Below are 22825 nucleotides of genomic sequence, written 5' to 3'. Positions count from 1 at the left end.
TGTAAACTTTCTCCGTTTAAACATTTGCTATGTTATCTATGTTCTATTGTGAATAAAATATTGGCTCATGTGATTTGAAAGTCTTTTAGTTTTCATTTTATTCAAATTTAAAAAATGTCCCAACTTTTCCGGAATTCGGGTTGTACTAAAACTAGAGATAAAATAAATTTCAGAAAGTGCAGTGAATCTCTGCTGCTTCTGAGAACAAAGACACAAGAAACACATTCACCGCACTTTACTAATCATCTCCCTTGCATGAACACTTAGTTCCTCAGAGGTATAAAGCACTTAACTCTTGCATAACGTCCCCAAACATGTTATAAGAAACCATACATGAGGTGATAATTGTGTGCAACACCTGCCTTTTTAGGATAAAGCATTCTCTTGACCACTAGCCATCGCTCTTCTCCACCGGTGTGTGCCACTTCCAGGATGTTATGGCTCAGATCACGCCGCGTCATCGACACCAAACGCTTCTCAGCCTGAGGATTAAACAAACACATGACAGTCAAAAAACATCATATCTGATGCATCAGGCATTTCTGGCTCATATAGTCGCAAAAATACCAATGAGACGACAGAAAGCATGGAGTAGATTGTGTGTGACTGCTTTAACAGTTCCAAATATAACACAGCAGGCTTTCTAGGGTAACAGAAGGAGCTGTTTTTGGGTGGTGATGCAAAAAGCAGGTCTTCACCTCATTGAAGATGGAGATGGAGCGAAGGCGATGGAGGAAGAGCAGGAGAGAGGGATGAACGTCATGGAAGAGGTTTTTAGTCTGGTAGCTCTCGAAGCGCAGGGGCAGGTGGATCTTTGTAGCCCATCTAGAAGAAAAATAGACACCAAAGAGCCTTTACATAACAATAATGCAAAAAAAAAAAACAAAAGAAAAAGGCAACTGTGATGTCTGAACTATTTTTACACAAGTAGCTCCAAACAATTCAAGACTCTATAATATAATAAAGTTTAATGCAAAATAAAATAATGCAAGTAAATATTTTAATAAATATAAAAAATATAAATATAAAAATATAAATATAATATATATATAAAAATATAAATATAATATATATATAAAAAAATATAAATATAAAAAAATGTTATGCATACTAAAATGCATAAAAAAATATATTTAATGAATTTAAAAAAATATATAAACGTTCTAATTTTGAATATATTTGAGTTATTTTTATTTTACGATATTAATTAATTACATGTGCTTACTCTTTGATGTTTGGTTTATGGTTAGATGCAAGTGATTACGCATAATTTAATGTTTTTTCTAAAGAAAGAAGATGTAATATGGACACTAAAAGTGTTTAAGCACATTTTCTGGGAGAGTGAGAAATCTAAAGTCCGGTTTCACAGACAAGGCTTTAAGACTAAAATGTAAATCTGAGCCGTTTCAACTGAAAGAAACTCGCACTGACTGATCTTGAAACATGTCAGCGCTTTGTTTTGTCTTAAGATGCACACCAGTAATGCTTTTTTCTAAGAAATGTTTATAAAAATCATTTAATTGAGCTATGGCCTAATCCTGGTTTAGGCTAAGCCCTGTCTGTGGAACCGGGCTTGTGAATCTTGTGGGTTTGTTTAACCTCTGCTCTGCAATCTCTCTGGCATCAGCGCTCACAGAACGCTCCTGATCCACCCAGTGAGGCAGGATGTATCCCATGGGGCCGCTGTTCTTGTCAAATCGGATGTGGAAACCATTGGAGTGGATTTCCGGACAGTCGGTGACTTTAAAGACTGATTTGAAGCCAATGCCCTTTTGACCTGTATAACAAAACACCACAGACATTAACTGTCACCCCCCTTTTTTTAAATAGGAATTAAAGTGCACTATCCAAACTAAAATTCCTGTAATTTATGAACACTTTGGAATATAAACATAAGGTTGGTATCTTTTTAAAGAAGAAAATTAGCAGATTTTGGCAAAAGTGGAATTTATTCAAAAAAATTGAAGTATCAAAAAGTTATAGAAGTTTAAATGTACTGTAAATAATATGCGCTATATTAATTTTATTTTATTTTATTTATTATAAATATTTTACATAACAGGTTTTACTCAAAAATTGGTATAAAATTAAAGCCTTGTGTCTAAATAAGTTATGTTATAAATTTGAAGTTGATATGAAAAAAATTGAGGTTCCTGTGAGATTTTATTTAGGGCGTCATACCACACACAGCCACTGGGAGTCATCAAAACTATTTAGAATTTTTCTTAATGATTTTTTTCTCTAGATTTCTCTGTGAATTTGACTTCTATCTCAAAATAACCACCAAATATGAAATCCTGAGACTCAGACCTTTCCAATGATATGTTTGTTGCCAAGATTATAAAAAGTTTTGGTTCTAGAAGACCGTAATGCATTATGTTTTATGACACTTGGCCCTGCCCACTAAGGGGGAGGTGACCGCCATTAGATTTTAAAGTACCATTTCCATGGTAAAGCAATGTCCGATTTAAAAATGGTTTCCACAGGATGAATCTTGGGCTTCTAAGCTTTCAAATGATATATGACTTATGATGATTACTAAAAGATTTTATAGAGAAAAAGACAACAACAAAAAAGAGTGCCAAGCGTCCCACAGGTGGGACGGTGACAGTTATGGGGTTAAGATCTGTCAGCTCAAGCTATTTCAATTAATACATGCATCAATCACTATGAAAGATCGTTAGCGTGCTGATAAAGCACAAAAAATATATGAATTACTATTTTGAAATACCTTTTATATTTTCCATTTTAATTTGAGTTATAGTAGTGTTTTTGATAATTAAATTACATATATTTTTAAATGTATATATATATCATTTTTATATTTTTTTATTTCACTTACAGATTTTTATTTTTACATTTTAGGTAACAATAATAACACACTGCTATTAGGACAGTGTTTGCAAATTAGGGTTGCATGATATTAAAGTGTGCAATTTAATCGATATTTAAACATGTTTCATGATCTTTAGCCAATAAATACAATCATCGGTGCACAAGCACGAGGGTTATTATAGTTACAACTAAAACCACACATTAAAAAAATCTGTTACTTGAAAGAAAAACATTTACTGAAACTTGTAAAAAATTGTAAAAAATTAATAATAAGCTAGCTGACAAGGCAGAATTTCTCATTTGCGTTTAGTTGAACTAAATGTACAAAAGCAACACAAAAATAAATGGAAAACAAAAGAGAAAAACATGCAACAAAATGACTAAAACTTTAAAATTATAAACTATAATATAATACTAAAACAACACTGAAAAGCACTCATCTGAGGTAACAGTTGTGTGCCAGTCTATTCTGTTACTTTTATTATTTTGTACCTTGAAATATTAAAATCGTGATATGCAGATCATAATCTGTACATTCGTTATTTTATTTCGATATTTTGTGCAGGACAAAAGCACAACCAAACATGGATAACGAAACAGCACATAATTAAAGTACCGATGTAGCCATATTTGTGTTTTCCTTTGGTGCTGCGGCCCACGTCACAGATGGCACGGACGTTGTTCTCCTCAAACCCACACTCGTTGTTCAGGATGGTGATGCAGTCCTTCTCCACCACGAAGGCGAGCGCCGGCTGCTCTCGGCCGTCAGGGTAGCAGTTATCATCAGCGTTCTGCACAAACACAAACATCAGCTTCAGGAAGAACTGCACCATTCTGGATAAACTGAGAATCACGCTTTTTCTCATCTCAGATAGAGATCTCGATTCTGAAATAGATAGCCCTAATAGATACATTTATGACCCTGCAGCACAGAAGCAGGGAAGAAGTCTTAAGTCTCTGGGGTATATTTGTAGCAACAGCAAAAAATACATTGTATGGGTCAAAATTATAGATTTTTCTTTTATGGCAAAAATCATTAGGATATTAAGTAAAGATCATGTTCCTTGAAGATATTTTGTAAATTTCCTACCATAAATATATCAAAACTTAATTTGTTGATTAGTAATATTCATTGCTAAGACTTAATTTGGATAACTTTAAACAACTTTTTTTGATCCCTCAGATTCCAGATTTTCAAATAGTTGCATCTCAGACAAATATTGTCCTCCTAACAAACCACACATCAATGGAAAGCTCATTTATTCAGATTTCAGATGATGTATACTTCTCAATTTAGAAGAATTGACACTTGTTTTGTGCTCCAGGTTCATACACATATACCCGTATGTTAAAATTATGAAAAAGTGGTTTGAATGAATGATTTAATGACTCATAAATTCATCACTTGTTTCATAACAGGGTGAATCAGCGTTTTTGAACGAATCACTCGAATCAATGATTCCACGCCAAATATATATTTTTAACATTCACTTGTTGACACCTAGAAGAGAAACACTGCAATCAAAACAAACTTTACGTAAAGCACCAGTTCAAAAGTTGATTTGCTCTATTTTGATCACTACCATAGACATCAATGTTTATATCCGAACTATAAACGATCATCGCAGTAATCTGAACGACTGTTATGGTGCGTTCACACCAGACACGAATGAAGCATCAGCGACAGAGCGACAGAGCGACGATCCGCGCGATTGAAGCGGTGCGAAATGACACCGCGCGAATTGAATATTTCTCACGTGAATTTTCGCTAAAGTTTAGATTTTTCAACTCTCGTGAATCACGCAAATCACGTGTCAAAACGGCAGAAACGTTTCATTCCCGACGTGTCATTCGCACCGCTTCAATCGCGCGCAGGATGTCTATTTGCGTCTTTGCATTGACTCACACCGCAACCAACTTTTTCAGTTGGTTGTCACTTGCGAAATTCACTGCTGATCGCGTGAAGCTAATCATCTCCGAAATCGGCAAAACAAATTTTTAAATAGGCACTGTCTTTATAAATAAAACTAAAACTACATCAAGACATAACAGTAATATTTAGAAAATGATCCTAATGAATGGTGGTTGAAATCACAATGCTGCATGAACTCAGCTGGCAGAAGCTCCTCCCATGACGTGAATTCGCGTCTGTTGTGAAGTGAGTTTCACGCATGAAAGAAGCGAATTTCATCCGTGAATGAAACAAGTAAACTCAAAATGTTCAAGCGTTCAACTACGCGTCGCGTGTGAACGCCCCATTAGACAGAAATTATACTGTGATCTGTTTCTTACCTAAACATGGCACCTGCTGATTTGAATGATCCACTAAGATTTTTTTACAAAGGTTGCTGCTGACCTGAATGAGCTCCAGCACGAAGTGTGTGTCTTTGCTGTAGAGTTCAGTGGAGAGGCGCTCCAGACTGCGGCCCAGTCTCGCCTGCTGCTTCCTCATCAGGTTCTGGCCTTCCTCGTTCAGCTCCACGCCGATGCCGAACTCCGTCTTCCTACAGCATCAGCAGCGACAGCATTAGCACAGAGCTAAACTCTGAAGAAACAGTGTGTAAACTAAATGAACCTGAATGAACCTGATGTCCTCGATGATGGCTTTGTGCTGATCCAGCTCGGCTGCGTTCTCTTCTTCATCTGGCTGATCAGCAGTCGTTGAGTTTTCTCTGTCCTCATCCTCACTGCTGTCTGTCTCTTCAGTGCGTTCAGACACCAGCTCGTACATCTGCTCCTCCTCCTCCTCCTCATCATCATCATCATCATCGTCTAAAAGAAGAAACAATGCTTTTTTTATCATTTTATTTCAGAAGACATTTTTTTGCACATCTTAGCAATATTTGTTTAATGTTCATTTGTCATCCACATTTTTCTACGTTTTATCACAATTTTTATTGTTTTATTGCATGAAAATTTTGTAACATTATAATTTTTTTCAATTGCTTTTATTTCATTTTAAGCCATATTTATTTGCACATTTTAGCATAATTTGTTTACTGTTCTTTTGTCATTCCACATTTTTCTATTGTTTTTTTATGACAACTTTCATTTCAATCATTTTATTTTGTATTGCTTTCATTTAATTCGTAAGCCATAATTTTTTTGCACATTTTAGCACGTTTCTATGTTTTTATCACCATTTTCATTGTTTTTATATTTCATGAAAATTATTTAAAAAATCTTTACATTTTATTGATTTTATTACATTTTTAAGCCATATTTCTCTAAACATTTTACCTCTATTTTTACTGTTTTATTTCAAGCCATACTTTTCTACACTCCTTATATATAGCTTTTTAATTTAATTTTTAACCCATATTCTTCTTCACATTTATCATTTTTCTTTCTTTTTATACCATATTTTCCCATAATTTTTTCAATCACTATTTTTATTTTTCCTTTTAGTTTTCAGACATATTGTTTCTACACATTAACATTTTTTTTATTGTTATTTAATGTCAATTTTACTAACACAAATGTGTTTTTTTTTTGCACCAAAATCATGACCACTTTCTGTTCTCTTATCGAACCTAAGAAGTAACAAAAGACATTCAGCCTTAATTTAACTTTTGACTTTGAACAGCTTTTGAACAGACTTCTTCACACCATTTCTGAAATATTGCAAACATTATAATTAACAATGTCAAAGTGTAATGAAACTATCATGCACAAGAACAGACAAAAACAGTAAGAAGCGAGGCTCACCCTGCTGATGGACTCTGCTGGAGGAAGTGCTGAGCTCCGTTTCCTCCTCATTATCCATCTCATTCACTGAAGACATGTCACTCATAGAGTCCTCCACCACAAACTGCACAGATTACAAGGCTTTCATTAAGAAACTAGAACTATGAACATATATAGTTGTGTTGCATTGCTTCTGCATTGTCTGATGAAACTGATTTATGACTTGAAATTTGGTCTGCATGCACTGTTCTGCTGGAACACACTAGAAGGGAAGCCAAACCTTCTTGATCTCTGAAGGCAGTTGAGCAGGAGCTTGCAGAAGCAGTTTGTAGTTGAAGTGGCTCCTCCACTCTGTGATTCCCAGCAGGAGCCCCATCTGATGCAGTTTGTTCAGGAAGCGTGTGTGTGATCGTGCAGCGTCCAGCAGCATTGTTTTTGATCTGGTCTGACCGAGCACTTTCGACAGCGGCTCCAAAAACACCTGCACAGAGTCATCAGAAACGTCCAAGGAATAAGACACACATCCCAATGCTGCTGCGCTGAAGCTCAGACTAGAGGATCAGATCATCATCAGTGCTCTGCCAATATGGGCATACTGTTAATATATACAGTACGTTTTTTTTTTTTATTGTAAACACTTTTAATGCATGTATGTATGTATGTATGTATATGTAATCATTAAATTAAACTGTAACTGCATGATTTACTTGCCTTTTTCATTCATCTTTAAAAAAAAAAACTTTGGTGGAACAGACTTTTAACAGAGGAACAGATGATTTACAAGTGTTTTTTATTTATTTACAAATATTATTTAAAGTTTAACAATAAATTAAATCCCTGACTATAATCAGAATAAACAATTCTTCCAACAAGCATGAGTAAATAATGACATTTTCAATAACTATCCCTGTATAAAATTCTATATTTATATATTTTTAATTATTTATTAATTTATTTACATATATAATATTTTTTAAATAATTATTTCTATTTACATAACATATGGCTATTTATTTTATTTGTAAAAGTTTTATTAAATTCTATATTTAATATATATATATTTTTTTTTAAACGTATATTATACATTTCTGTTTGTTATTCTTTTGTGTGAATTAGGTATACGGTTTAAAGTAATTATAATTGTAAATCAAAAAATTACAAGTATATCTATATTTTTTTTTTTTGTATGTGTTTTCCCACTTTAGGTCATATATAGCAGAGCTATACATCTGATTCACTCAGGTGTGCGAATAAAGCAGCTTCAAACGAGACTCATCCAATCAAAAATATCTGCTGATCTCAAACATATCAGCTGATAGACTGGCCTGTGCAATAATCGAGTCTATCGCTAATCATAAAGCAAATCTCCAGCGGGGAAAGAGAGATGTGAGCTCTCTCTTGTGTCATGATATGACTGAAGCAGCAGCAGCAGAGGCGTAATGATGTGATCTCTCCCGCACGAGTCAGTACCTGCTGCAGGAGCTCCTTGCAGATTCTCGTAGGCATCAGAGCAACGCATTCAAGCACAAACCGAGCCACACAGCCGTACGAGTAACCATCCTCACCGGGCCTTATCTCTGTTTCAAACAGGACACAAACATCAGATTACATTCATTGATTAGGAAGGCTTTAAAATCTAAATTGAGACTTTAAGACCTGTAGAGAAGAAACTAATAAATCATGCAGTCAAAATGATAAATTATTCTTTTATGCCAAAAATCATTAGGATATTAACTAAAGATCTTGTTCCATGAAGATATTTTGTACATTTCCTATCGTAAATTTATCAAAACTTCATTTTTGAATAGTAAAATGCATTGCTAAGAATTCATTTGTACACTTTTAAAGATGATTTTCTCAATATTGTGATTTTTTTGCTCCCTCAGATTCCAGATTTTCAAATAGTTGCATCTCAGATAAATATTGTCATATCCTGACAAACCATACATCAGTGAAAAGATTATTTATTCAGCTTTCAGATTAATAATTCTCAATTTCAAAACTGATCCTTGTGACCGGTTCTGTGGTCCAGGGTCACATATTTTTTAATATGTTCAATTCCCCAAAGAAACAAGACTTCATATCTTCATTTTGCATCTCAAATAAATGTATCTTGACGTTTAGATATTTGTACTTTAAAGCAAGAAAAAATGCTTACAAAGCAGTGTATGCAACATTTCACTTTTTAACTATAACTTTATGAATTTAAGACTTCTTGCTTTGATCCAAGATGTGTTGCAGGGCGAATCTAGACTTTTTAAGACCCACAATAGGCCTGAATTAAAGATTTTAAGGAGCCATGTAAACCCGGTAGGAGCAGTATCATCTGTGTTTATGGATGGAGCGGAGTCAGATAAACAAACGGTTTCAGGACAAAGTGTGACGGACCGTGAGTAAAGTGTGACGAAGTGTGCAGACACTTGTGGTGCGAGAAGAAACCCTCCCACCTTCCTGTGCGACCGCTACATTCAGCGCGCTCTCCATGTGATTGGCCAGGAGCGCCGTGGGCGTGTTTGGGATCCCGTAAGCCACCACGATGGAGACCAAGTGTCCGGCGGTGCCCACGGGGTCCAGAGCCTGTGTGGCCTCTGAGAAGTGTTTGTCCCCGGTGTCAGCGGTGACCCGCAGCAGGACGCCGGGAGAAACCTCGAGAGCCAGCAGCTCCGTCTTACCTGGACACATGAGGGATGCAGCGACAATCAAGACTTAATCTCCCATATTTTCTGCCACTTTAGTGATAATTAACTGCATGTGTTTTTAGGCCTGTTGTAGACAAGCTTGTCATATTTGTCATACTCTGTGAGATGTTGAATTCACAGCAGAGATAGAAATTGTATAACTTTTTTTTTATTTTTTTTACATGCCGATATTTCACACCTTAAAATAATTTCCAAGAGCATTTTTCAATTTATTAGGACAATTATGTCTAATTTTAATCATATTTTATGTCCAATTCTTATATCTAATCAAATTCAATTAGAATGAGTCTTATTTATTAATCACATACACAGCTTTTATTATTCTGAATTAGTTCACATTTTTATATTTTATTTTTCAATTTTGTCATGTTTATCATTTGTATTTTTTGGTCTATATAGCTTTCATTAATTTTTACTTGCATATCAGTTTTAGTTATTTAGAACATCAAGGTAAACAAAATAAGAAATATTTCCTTACCAAAAATTGAACTTACTAACAAAGTGGTTTTTTTCCCCATAAATAATTTTTCATAATTTTATTTCACGGAAATATTTTGTTAATTGGTGTTTGTTATAGAAGAAAAAAACGTAATTAAATAATTTTTTTTTTAATGCTATTCGATTAATGTTTTAAAAATAATATTTTGAATATTGAAATACATTCCAAAAATTATTTTAATAGGAAACAATATTTTAAACAGAAACTAAAGACTGTATTAATGAGTGAGCCATTGCATCATTCACTCACACGATTCGTTTAAGTGGACGATTCCTTCAGGAATGAATCAAGTGACGGTCTTTATAAATGAATCACTAAACTAAATGCTCAACTATATCACATGGAAATATAAGACTATGACGCTAATACTTAATAGGAGCATTGCACAGCACTAGATCACAGTTTGAAGCATGCTTCTGGCGAGGTGACGCACCACAGTACTTGTCGATGAAGTCTTTGAGAGGGCCGTGGTTGGGCTGAAACACCAGATGCCACTGACTCCATTCCTCCAGATCCTGCAGCAGAGGAGCCGACAGCAAACTCGCCCGCGCCTGATCACGGCTCAGCTCGCCCAGAATACCCACGGAGTCCACCACACACTCCCTGAGATCACACACACACACACACACACACACACACATGAGTCTCCAGCCAAACATGTGTGTGTGCGCTCAGTTCTCCAGCTACACTACCAAACACCGGTATGGACACCACACTGAATTTGTGTGTAAAACAAAAAATAAATGTAATTGAATTATTAGATTTAGATTTTAATTCATACACACACTATATGCTTTATACACATATGTGACCCTAGAACACAAAAGCAGTCTTAAGTCGCTGGAGTATATTTGTAGCAATGGCCAAAAATACATTGTATGAGTCAGAATTATTCATTTTTCTTTTTTCCAGGATCACATATACAGTACTGATCAATGGTTGGGCTTGGTAAGACACTTTTAAAGACGTTTCTTGTAATATTTCTCATAATATACAGATTAATTCATCATACTGACTGCAATTAAATCACATATCAAAAACCTCAACAACAACAAAAAAAGCGTAGAAATAATAAATACTATATTAATGCAAAGAAAATTCTATTCAGGAGGCAGAGTAAATGCATTCATTTTTGAACACACAGCTTTTTCTTTTAAATAAAACATTTAATTAACATGTTATTATTCATAGCCCTCATTAAAACAATACTTCTCCATGGACCGTTTGTTCTTAAAAAATAAGTGGAAATTACACTAGTTTTATTTTTAAAATATTTAAAATTTTAATACATTTTTTTTTATCGTTAACATTTTGTCCAGAAGGAAAAACAGAGAAACAAAAAAAAAATATATATATATATATATATATATATAAATAAAAAATAAAAAGCATGCATGTAAATTACAGTAAAGTGCAAACAGTGTCTGGCGGAAGCCAAAAAGGATTTTAACAGATTTTCTTCTTGTAAAGTCAGTGTGAATTTGGGCAGCAATTAAATTACCACATGACATTGGTGTTTGTCAAAAAACATTAAGTAGTTTGCCTGGGAGTGGGAGAAACACAGACATGCTGGATTCAGACGGCAATAAACTAAACCCTGGGAATCAGGCTTTGCTCTGAACTAGTTTTACAGCCGTCTATCTACAGCTCACAGAGTTGTGCAGAGAAACAGACGAGTACGAGTTAAAGTGGAGATCTGAACCGTCTTACCCTGAACCTATGGGCAGCAGAGGACACTCGTAGCGCACCACACTAGCGACAGCGTCTCCGCTTAGCTCCTTCTGCTTCTGAGTGCACTTGACAAGAAAACTGAGCGGCCCGTGACCGAGCTCTCGACTATCTCTGATCCGGTAATGATTCCTCAGAGCGGCTTCGATGAACGGCAGCTGATCCAGAACAAAAACACAGACATGTTTCATTCCCATGTGTACTGTAACTGTACGTTTGCTAGAATTAACGCTGTCAAGCCTGGCATGTGAGATCATAATCAATAAAGTTTGTCTCATGTAATCTGATTTACAGAGAACAAGGAGGAAAAACAGCTCAATTTTATTCAAAATGAACAAAAATATGCAATTTGGCGAAGATGCTTGTGTTTATCTGATGAAATTCAGATGCTTGTGAGCAGTATAGCAGATACTTAAAATGATATAAATCAGTCAGTACTCTATATATCTCCAATAACATGTTTTTAAATTAAAATGATCCTAACATATAATGCAATGCAATCCAATGCTGTTTGAGAGCTGAAGAAATAAACGCTCCTCAGAAGATGTGAGATGTTCTGGAGGCTTGTGAAGATCATTCCTCCGCTGAGGAGCAGTGAAAGTAAAGCTTCTGGAAACAAACTCTCCTCAAAAGATCCTGAGGATCAGATCTGAGTCTCTTAAACATGATTGATGGAGAATCAAGTAAAGCTGAGCTGCTTCAGTCCAGGAAGAGTTCATCTGGAGATATTACTGACCTTATTCTGACCTTTACTTGATCACAATCAGGAAAGATTTGAAATGAGAAGCAGCAACTAAAAGAGCTTTTACTTGATTAAAATAGTCTAAACTATCAATCAGACGACAGAAGGCTTGTAGTAGATAGTGAGTAACGGTTTTGATCACTTAGAGAGATGCTTTATAGGGTTAGAGATGCTTGTTTGTTCATCTGCGTGGGATGTTTTTGTAAGTAGGAGGCTGTCTTTGAAACATACCAATCAGAGTCGTGATCTACCAAACCGTGCAAAGATCACACAGACAAGCTGCAAAACTCACTCTGCTGTCATCTCCCTCCCCGCACTGCTTGATGAACTCAAACACATCCTGTCTGCACGGTCTGAAGCCGTCCGTTCCAGGATCCTGGCTGTCGATAGAGACGGCGCCCCCTGCTGCCTCCTGCAGGACCTGCGCCGAGACCAAGACCAAGACCAAGACCGGTTAGTTACAGTGTGACACGCCATGAGAAACCTCACACGAGTAGAAACACACACCTTCTTGTTGTGGAAAATGAAATCAAGGAAGGTTCCTTGCTGCAGCTGGCTGAAGTCTTTAAACTTGAACTTCTCTGCGATCCTCTTTTCCAGAGTGCGAAGGTGGGCCAGAGTAGGTGTGCTCTTGAAACTAGTGACACACTCTTGAAAATAGCTCTTCACGTCAGCTACGCACAAAATCACCAGATGAGAACATACAGAGAATACGTTTTACACGACAGGCAATAATGCACATGCATTTAAGTGACAAACATGGATAATTTAGATATAGGAAAACTGTATAGCTATAGGAAAACAGACAGATTTACACCAAGAACAAAGCAACTGCATGCAACATATCACAATAGAATTCAAAGAGGGTGACAAATTTTAAATTGACTATCAATTGACTAAAATTAGATTTTCATCACATTAACTGTAATAAAATCATATTTATCAAGAAAAATTGCTAAGAAAACCCCCCCAATAAACATAATTTATAAAGATAAATAATATTATACAAAAAAATTCTATTCATGTATTCTATTCAGTATTAGTACAAGAAATTATATTCATGTGACAGATTAAATGCATTCATTTAACAAATGTAAAAAATGTAAAAAGTCATTACATTTTTAAATAAATTAACATTTAAAAAGTTAACGTTACAATGATAGCACTAGTTTAAACAATAACTCTATATTGACATTTCGTTCATAAAAAACCCCCACTAATTTTAATAATTTTACCTTTATATTTATTTATTTATAACACTTTTACTGGTTAAAATGATCTCTCTATTAACTTTTTATTTTTGTAAAAAAACAAATTAATAACAGTAATTTGAGAATTGAATTTATTTTCAAATTTAATTTTAATATCTCTATATGGAGTTTTTGTTCTTAAGTAATTATGTTAAATTTTTTATTTTATTTAATATCTAACATTGCTTATAGTTTAAATGACTTTCTATGGACCTTTTGTTCTATAATATTTGTAATAATTTTATTTTTTTAGAACAAAAGGTCCAGAGAAAGTAATTATTTTGACTAAAAGCTATGTTAAATATAAAATAAAAATGTAATTTTTTTAGAACAAAAAAGTCCATGTATAATGGAAATTCAAATAAATAATACATTATTATATATTGTATTAATTTAGATATTTTAATAGGCTTTCCAGACATTTATGTATGTCATCATACTGTCCTTTTGGCGTCATACTTTGGATGGTGCTAAAACTAAAAGGGGAGATTCAGATAGCTACCTTCAGTAGGGAGCATCTCTGTGGCTCTCTCTTCTGTAGATTTCTTTGCCTCTGTTTTTTTCTGTGGTTTTTCTTTAGCTACCAGGTCCTGAGGGGCGTCCAAGGAGCCACAGCATATAGCAAGCTGGAATAAGGCTCTAGCAAGCCTGTCTCGGTTTATACATAACAGGAACGTCTGAATAGTCTGAGGACACAAAAAAAGCACAATCAGTTGCTTCCAGAACAGTTATGAAAGAACCGTTCAAAACTAATACATTACGAACATTCATTCAATATTCTCAATCGGATTCAGTTCATCAAACCAGAGAAGAAGTGGCATGATTATATTCATAGACGTGCACCACAAGAAATGACCCCATCACATGCTAATCCCTCAAAGTGAATAAAGAAGGAAAGGTCAGTGAAAACAGTGAGTGCATAAGGAATAATATTGGGAGACATAATATTTCTGAGTGGGATTAGCAGATGATGAGCATAACATCTCATTAATAAAGACTACTCTCTTTGTTTCTTTTTCATATCAATATTGGGGGTAGTCCGGGATTTCATCTGGTACAGACATTAATAATTGGAAACAAGAATATTAACTTCTACTCCATTTGAGTTCCTTGGTGTGATATTTGTCCCGTTTTTCTTCTACTGTAATTGGACAGCTGTAAAAAACACAGTAAACACTCTTTGGTGGAGATACAGCCTAAATGAAGAAAGAACTTAACTTTTGGGGTGAACTATCCCTTTAAGAATCTCATTAGTGATAATTATAAATGGGCACCCAACCTCGTTTTAGAAAGAGAAAGGCTCATGTCCAGCAAAGGAACATTACTTACTGTAGCTTCAGCACACTCATGACTTAAAAGCTCTTCCAAACAAAATGCACCCAAACTGCTTGTGGTTTGCCACCGCAAATCTATTTCTTAGGGTGGTTGCCATTTTTTTTTTACCTTTGCACATGCATGTTTACTACTCAGGGCTGCGTTTCCCAAAAGCATCATAACCCCAAGTTAAATTGTAGACCCACTGCTACCAATGCCATCTACGATCAACTTAAACAATCAAGGTTTTTGAGAAACGCAGCCAAGATTAGTTATCAGTGTTGTAGGACTCAATCTCCAGTTCGTCTTGAGTTCAAATCCAAAACTTGCTTTCATGTTCTTTGTCTTTTCATCAAGTCCTCTTGACTTAGACTCTGGCATCGTGAGTTTCACATGACACTGATGCAAAACCGGTCTTTAATTACCCCAAAGGAAAGCATATTTACACTCTATGAATCAGTTAGACCTTAAGACTTATCCTGATTTGACTGAAACTCAAGACTCAAGTCTAATTTAAAGTACTACAACACTGTTACGGGGTTTTGAAAAAGCAGTCAAGTCTCCATTTCCATTGCGATTAAGACACATCAGACATCAAGACTCAAAAAAAACCAGTCGGCAAAATCTTAAAATGGGAGATTTTGTTTACCTTTGTCATACTCTTGTTAAAGACACTTTCAGAATTGATGAAGACTTCCATGACTGCATCCGCAGCGGTCATATTTACATATTTTTTCCTCAGCTCAGAGTTGCCAATCTGGGAGAAGGTCACAGGTCCTTGGGCTGGATCCATGATACTCTTCTTGATCTTAAACATTTTGGCATCCACCTCCTCCTGAATCTCTTTCTGAATGGCTTCTCTGGCTGTGTCCATGTGGCAAAACTCAGCAGCAGATGCTTTATTCAACGTCTAAGAACACAATTTGTGGAAAAACAAGGGAATAATGCAGTAAAGTATGTTCAATATGGTTGTTGGATTTAGCATGCATGGAAATCTGGTCCTCAAAATTGATTGGTTTGCTCATTCCATGGCATTTAATTAAACTGCACTTGAATGTTTTATGTTTTCTATCACTTTGCTCATCATGGTTCGGGTCCCCTTTTCCACATACATGGTTCTGGTTTGGGTTAGGGTTCCTGGCCAGTGTCCATTTCCACTACAGGAAAGAGAGTTTTGGGCCGGAAATATTGGTCAACTTCAGCCCTAAAAACTTGATGGACTGGAACCCCAGAAATAGTGATGTAGGCGGAAGTTGTCAGAAAAAAGCAGCACATTTGGGAATAATTTGTGATTTCCTATGTGTTGTGCTAATATCTCGAGGGAGAACATTGTAAAAAAAAAAAACATGCAAAATGCCAGTTGGAGGAAACATGCACTGTTTATGGAGCTCAAAAAAGGAAAAAAAGTTATATAGAAAGTAACATCTAATGCTGGTTTCAATCGGACAACCTAGCAAAACTGGCGCCTATAGACTCGTTGGCAGTGTGCTGGCACTTCTGGCATCCCAAGTTTCAGTCCTAGTTTGGGAACCCCTCCCGTTCCCAATGCCACCCACCTATCACTTTCACTTTCCTATCTTCTACATAGCAATACAAGCACCAAAAAAAGAGAAGCCAACAAATGTGGAGGACAAGTTGACAAAACAAAAAAATGTGCAATATGATGTTTTGGACTGTGTACTTGGACACTGACTGGCAAAACACATAGACGTAAAAAACACATAGCAACACTCTCTATTTGTTAAGTCTGTGGAACCATGTGGACGGCTCTCAGTAGGCTACAATACAACCAGCTTAGAACAGGCTGAGAGCCAGGATTGACAAAGGAACGTGAACTAGGTAAGTGAAAAAGGGGTAAGAGTTTGGAGCAGAGTTATATGGTTTTTCCTGGAGCAGGGGTAGCCAATTCTGTTCCTGAAGGCCTACCTTCCTGCAGACTACAGATATAACCCTGCTCCAACTCACCTGCCTGTAATGTTCAAGTAATCCACCTTGATTAGCTGGTTCAGGTATTTGATTACATTTTGAGCTAAACTCTGAAGGATGGTAGGAGCAGGGTTAGCTATCCTTGACCATTGGTAACAGATAAGGTAATCTCCATCTTCCAGAGTTTTGGGAAACTGTTTAAGGCTGTATTTTCAGTGCTTTGAGAACGGAACCTTCGATACTGAATCATACAATTCTGAAAAAGGGGTGGTAGCAATAAATCTTACCGAAATAGGCAACCCAAGACTCTGAATTCTGATGCCAAGTTCATATGGTGACTCACAGCTGTACTGGTCTGCAAGGTGCTTCATGAAGTCAGCAAGGTCAACTCTAGGTGTCTTGCTTTTTCTTCTGAACATTCGGAGACTCTAAAACCAGCAGAAAACCACAGCGTTCAATGAGTGAGAGCGAGTCATGTCAAAGTGGATGTACTCTTTCTCTCGGGTACGTTTCAGGATGGTCAAATATGCAGCCGTTCCCAACCAGACTCACCCTAAGAATATCCACGGTCGCAATCTGATGTACATCATCATCTTTAGTATTTGCATCCATTTTGAACATTCTGTGAATAAGAGGGATCTTGCAGAGAGGGCCCAGATGGAGTTCTTCAAAGCGTTTCTTGTTCTTCAGGTTGGCCAAAGCCTGTCCCAATTCGTAAAGCGTGCATATAGAGGAAACAGCTTCCACTGACTGATTTAGAAAAAAGCACAAGTTTGTGTTGTCAAGACAGCATTTCAAACCTGTCAATCAGATCATAAACCTACACCAGAATTTTGTGCAAGACCGTGTACCTCAATATACGTATTGATCTCCTTAATGCTGCGCTGAAGGTCCTGCACCGCAGGCAGATGCCGACGAGCGTCGATATTCATATCTTTCAAGCTGGACACTTGTAGAAGTGAACAAACTCTGCTGACCACCTTCACAATAACGCAAAATAAAATTTAGATATTTTGACATTATGATGAACAAAATGGATGTTCTGGTTTGTTCTTTTAGAAAGACACAGACCCTCTCGATGGTGACATGCTCTCCTTCGGCTGCTAGGGCCCTCATGACGTTCTCTACCAAAGAGTTCACTTCCTTTGAGCTCACTGCCTTTCTCCGTCTCCCAACATTGTCTTCATCTTCCAGCAAGGCTTCTGCTGCCCTCATGTTAGCACCATGGACGTCTCTCACTTGGCTGTAGTAGGACTCACTGAAAACAGGCCCCCTTCCCTCCTTCAGCTTCTTCTCCTCGGCTTTGGACAGCGTAGAACCAAGAACTGGGAAGTCACCAGTGGACAGATTACTTGGGGTTGCCATCAGTGGGGCGGTTAAACTTTGAAACCGAAGCATAGGGGATCCTGCCTTGGACCGGACCACTTGTTCATTTACAACAACAGGCATGGGCTTAACTTTCTTTACTTCCTCAACAAGCTTCTTGTGTGCTGCTACAAGAATAAAATGGATAGAGTTTTTTTTTAATTTAAGAACATGGAATAATGTATTATCTTTAAAATATATATATATATATAATCTTACCTTCAAGGCACTTCGCTACTGCTGGTTTATTATTTACAACAAGACAAGAGGAAGAAAGCTGTTTAGCTGTATGATTGTCAAACAATGTCTTATAGAGATCTAATGGAAGTGCCGACCCAAATAGGAGGAAGAAGCCATTCTGCAATTCAGTAATGGAATGGCGTGCAGATGGATACTTTTTTATAACCTCTTTAACTTTATCCATCAGTTCCTCTTGCGTCATTTCACTACCTCTTTGAGCAAAGTCAGCTCCAAAACTAACTACAGGGGTTGTTGAGTTTGCAGGTGTCGAGTCATTGTTCACTTTTGGTAGGTTTGCAGGTGTTGGGACTGCAGGTGCTGCTCTGTGATTCTTGTGGAAGATTCTCTCTTTCTCCACCAATAGCTCATCGCTCAGAGAATCAACGAAGGAGGCGACTGTTTTGAAACCAAACTCTGACACAGCGAGGTTACGCCGATACTTTTGATTGAAAAGTTGAGACAACCTCCTAAGAGGAATGCCTGTGGGATGGTCCTTAACCAGCTCCACGACGTCTTTGAAAACCCCATCAACATGCACAGGCGGTGCTGAGAAAAGCATAAAAAAATGTATGAGGACCACAAGAGTGAATGACAGAACTCTAATATATTGCAACAAATAGTTACCTGTATGGGTCGAAGCTTCAGGCTTTGCAACCTTGTAGAAAATTTGGCCATTTTCAACACAAAGCTCTTGGTTGAGAGAGTCAATGAACTCTGCCATTGATGAAAACCCAAGTTCTTTCTTTCTCAGAGGCCTCCCATATTCGCTATTAAAAAACACTGCTATTTTTGAAAGAGGAATGCCTTCCTGGTGGCTTTTTACCAAATCCACAACTTCTTTGCATCTCTTTTCAAAGTCTTCACCTGTATAAAAAAAAAATAAAAAAGAGAGAGATGGCTTTGTCACAATAATAAAAGGAATTGCAAGTTGGCTTTCCTGACAGTATAACAAGTGATTCACTATTTTAAATCCTACTCAGTTTAAACTACTTTTAATCAGTTTCTCAAAAATGGCGTTTCCTTGTGTAATGTCCTTCAAAACAGGAATCCAACACTTCTGTTTTTATTACAGTGCTGTGTTTGAGAAATCCTTTACAAAACAGTTATTTCTTAGTTGCATTAATGGAAATAATGAATCTGGAAGCCACATTGAAAAATCAGTACCTGTAAGAACTATGTTGCTATTGTGAAAGACCACACCATCCTCCATCAACAGATCCCTGCTGAGAGAGTCCACAAAGCTTTCCATTGATGGGAAGCCCAGCTCAGCTGGCAAAAGGGCTTGTTTATGTTTCTGAGCAAAGACCTCTGCTAATTTATTAAGAGGAATTCCTTGAGGATGCTTTTTCAATAATTTGATAACCTTCTTACGAATTGCTTTCTTAGGAGCATCATCCATATTTCCATCTGGAAAAACAGTACAAACATTATTCAGAGTAGAATTTGTTTAGACCTAAATACAAAATCATTTGGCATTTATCTTCAAAAAATTTAATGAATATCAAGTTCCTCAAAAACAAAGTCAGGAATGTTACTAAAAAAAGCATGAATCAAATGCATTTTTACTTTCTCTCCAAAAGATAAATGACCATTGACATGAAACTTACCTGTATATTAGAGTCAAATTAATCAGGAAAAACAATGTTTTCAAAAACAGATTGAGTAAAATAACAACCTACAGGCTACATCATTTCTCAGCACTTAATAATGCACCTCAAAGTAACACAGTTTATCATTTACGACCAAATAAAACTGGTAACACTTTACTATAATGCATCAAAGTGACATGACCTAAAAAGCACTTATCAATCTTTGTTGATGTCATTTGGCAGAAATACACTTTTCTTTTAGTTTACTATCTACTAAGAATGTTAACATACAATGTTTGGTTTTAAAAATATATTAGTAAATGTTGAAATCAAGATTAATAAGTGCCTTTTGTTATGTTTTAGCAGTTAACTAACGTTAACCAATCAAGCCAAATGCTACAACATAAACCTTTTAAAATATACCAAGAAACCTCGTATGGAAATAATATTAACAGACTGACAAACATTTGATAATGATTATTTAATAACAGCATAGGTCTTACCCTGTGCTTGTACTCCGTGAATGCCTGACCGAACTGACTGACTAATTGATTGTGTGGTGTTTTATACTAGTCTCTCCCTTCGTCATAAACATGCACTGCATCACGAGAAACAAAACTGAAAGTCATGCAAATGCCTTCAGCATTACTCTCAATTCTAGAAAACAAAACAACCATTATCCGTCTGAAGATGATCCTACCTGTTTGAACAAAGACCGCTAGAAATGCTTTAAATGCTGTAGGACTTCATATGAACACAGTGAGCATGTAATGTGTTTGTGTGAAATGATCGACGATGGCATGAGCCACAGGCCTAGGTTTCGTTTTCCTCACAGACTGTATAAAACAGGTTTTCCTGCATGTATTCTCTCTCTCTCTCTCTCTCTCTCTCTCAGCTGATCTAATTCTCTCTGTGTTCTGAGAGAAGTCATGTGACCCAGCGCTTAGTTCAGTTTCCAGCTGGAGCCTGAGATAACATGCGCTGTTACATTTCCTGAAAACTGAAACTCAACTGGCTTGCCAATTAAAGGGATAAGAAGGAAAATCAATTCAAAAGACTGTTGATCCCACATGAACTAACTGCAAATTCTTAGTAAGAACAGTGAATGCTTAATCTGACTCAATTTGCAGCTGTTGAGAAATTAAAAAATATTTTTTTAAGTTTTAAATAGTTATTTTTGTTTTTATTCACAACAACTTGCAGTTAGTGGTCATTTAATCAGGGTTTTTTTTGGGATGACAATGACAAATCTGATACAATATATTGAGTTTTGAGTTATATGATTATACAAACACATAATTTAGAGATTTGTTACATCATTTAAAGGAGCGGTTAACCCATGAATTAGAATGTGGTGAAAATGTTTGTTTTTTCATCAGATTTGAAGAAATGTAGCATTACATGCAATCCAATGAGAGTTCAAACAGCTGATTAAAACAGATCCAGTCCATCTATTAATGTCTCGTGAAGCAAAAAGCTTCATGTTTGTAAGAAACAAATCCATCATTACAACGTTTTAACGCCTTCATAATAATGCTCCCTCCTGTTAAAAGTCTATTGCTTGCTGTCCTCTCACATTAAATCCAGCCAAATATTTGTTGAGCACTGTTTTGGTTGTAAACAGTGTTTGATCCGAGCAGATTTCTCTCTCTCTCCTGATTCAGACCAGACGACCTTTTCACGTCTCGATGAATTTGTTTCTTATAAACACACAGCTTTTTGCTTCACAAAATGTTCACTGATAGACTGGAGTGCTGTGGATTATTGTGATGTTTTTATCAGCTGTTTGGACTCTCATTCTGACTGCACCCATTCACTGCAGAGCATCCATTGATGAGACACCGATGCAAAATGTTGCCGCCCCATAAAGACAATCGAGGAAATGAATGCAATGTTTTCAGTTCATACCTTGAAACATGGGAAGCTGTAGATTCCTGTGAACAGTGTTTACAGATTTGATAATGTTTTTATTGTTAATCCTTTCCACACGCACTTGGTCACTGAGCTCTTCAAAAAACTCCTGAAGGCCTTCCAAACCATAATTGCTCAACGGTCCAAACCTCTTGCCGTAGACCCTCCTGTACATAAAGATTAACCTTGACACTTCAAGTCCATCCGGAAAGCTCTGTATTAAGTTGACAACCTCCTCTTTCAGTGTTTGCAATGAGGGGCCTGATGAAGCAAAATACAATTGTAAATGGCAAAACTAGAAATATTAGAAATGTATATTCTGGCAGACAAAATTGTAATTTAAAAATGATATTCTCATGTCAAATGTATGTTTTCCTGCCACAAACTAGAGCAAGTGCTATAAAAAACTGTATGTACAATGAGCTGTAAAGACCACCAAATAGAAAAGAAATGCACAATACTTTTGTCAGTTCCTGATGTCGAAGATAGTGCTTCATCCGGGACCCTAGACCTTTCCAGGGGCCCTTGATGTCTCCGAGGGCCGCTGCTCGTTCCCTGTTTATTTGCCATCATCTTTCTTCTCGTTAAAAACAAGACATTCTCCAGTTATAAAATTCACTGAGAGTTTAAACTAAAACATTTAAGTTCAGTTGTTTTGCAATTGCCTCAGAAAAACTATATCTGATTTAAAAACGAATCCAATGAGAACGCATCATCTGATTCAGAAAACGGATCAGAAACTTCTTCAAACGGTTCCCTGTTGATCTCAATCTCTTAATAGCAGGGTTTCTGACACTGATTCAATGGAAAGCGATTACATTTTAGTCAGGGGGAAAAGCGCGTAGAATTAGTTGCAGCTTTCTAAAAAAAAAAAAAAGACAACACAATGTGGGTAATATGCTTAAAGTACTTTTGCTGCTAAAATAGCTACCTTAAAAACATTGCGCCCGTTTTATCTTAAATTATAATATATATAATAACGCAAAATAGCGGCTAAAGTCTTATATTTTAGCTACTTGAACGGTAAACATGTAAATGAG

At 36.3% G+C, this 22825-nt stretch overlaps 2 protein-coding genes across 5 annotated transcripts in view; both read right to left on the bottom strand.

Moving 5' to 3' along the window:
* Positions 1-5640, bottom strand: part of LOC132121937 (uncharacterized) — a 30256-nt gene extending 24616 nt beyond the window's left edge. The window contains exons 1-6 of the mRNA XM_059531688.1: positions 5421-5640; positions 5192-5339; positions 3452-3626; positions 1600-1777; positions 699-825; positions 363-482 (exon numbers count right to left, since the gene is read on the bottom strand). Of these exons, the coding sequence (XP_059387671.1) occupies positions 363-482; positions 699-825; positions 1600-1777; positions 3452-3626; positions 5192-5339; positions 5421-5638 (966 nt within the window). The 5' untranslated portion in view covers positions 5639-5640. The remainder of the gene's footprint in view (positions 1-362; positions 483-698; positions 826-1599; positions 1778-3451; positions 3627-5191; positions 5340-5420) is intronic.
* A 215-nt stretch (positions 5641-5855) lies between these two features.
* Positions 5856-22613, bottom strand: LOC132121936 (uncharacterized). 4 transcript variants are annotated; one of them, XM_059531684.1, is made up of 19 exons: positions 22247-22613; positions 21783-22046; positions 19450-19692; positions 18910-19149; positions 18265-18831; positions 17752-18173; positions 17532-17660; positions 17233-17430; positions 16968-17108; positions 15404-15664; positions 13943-14126; positions 12698-12864; positions 12483-12611; positions 11431-11606; positions 10154-10323; positions 8970-9194; positions 7993-8099; positions 6803-7003; positions 5856-6646 (listed from the first exon to the last, which is right to left on the bottom strand). In XM_059531684.1, exons 1-19 carry the CDS (start codon positions 22356-22358, stop codon positions 6482-6484), a joined length of 4101 nt encoding a protein of 1366 aa, XP_059387667.1. In that variant the 5' UTR covers positions 22359-22613; the 3' UTR covers positions 5856-6481. The 4 variants fall into 4 exon arrangements, with proteins under 4 accessions (XP_059387667.1, XP_059387670.1, XP_059387668.1 ...); XM_059531685.1 differs by having other exon boundaries at positions 6135-6646; positions 21783-21952; positions 22247-22370; XM_059531687.1 differs by lacking the exons at positions 21783-22046; positions 22247-22613 and adding an exon at positions 20575-20727 and having other exon boundaries at positions 6134-6646.
* Between the last annotated feature and the right edge of the window lie 212 nt (positions 22614-22825).

The sequence above is a fragment of the Carassius carassius genome, chromosome 40 (genome assembly GCF_963082965.1).
Source record: "Carassius carassius chromosome 40, fCarCar2.1, whole genome shotgun sequence".
NCBI lineage: Eukaryota > Metazoa > Chordata > Actinopteri > Cypriniformes > Cyprinidae > Carassius > Carassius carassius.
This window is presented reverse-complemented; position numbering and strand designations above follow the sequence as displayed.

Excerpts from the sequence above, each read along its gene's own strand:
- LOC132121936 (XM_059531684.1), bottom strand. The coding sequence starts at position 22,358 with ATGATGGCAAATAAACAGGGAACGAGCAGCGGCCCTCGGAGACATCAA. Across the intron at positions 14,127-15,403 it reads TTAACAAGAGTATGACAAAG|ACTATTCAGACGTTCCTGTT; the intron begins GTAAACAAAATC and ends TTGTGTCCTCAG. Across the intron at positions 12,612-12,697 it reads TCATTTTCCACAACAAGAAG|GTCCTGCAGGAGGCAGCAGG; the intron begins GTGTGTGTTTCT and ends GTCTCGGCGCAG.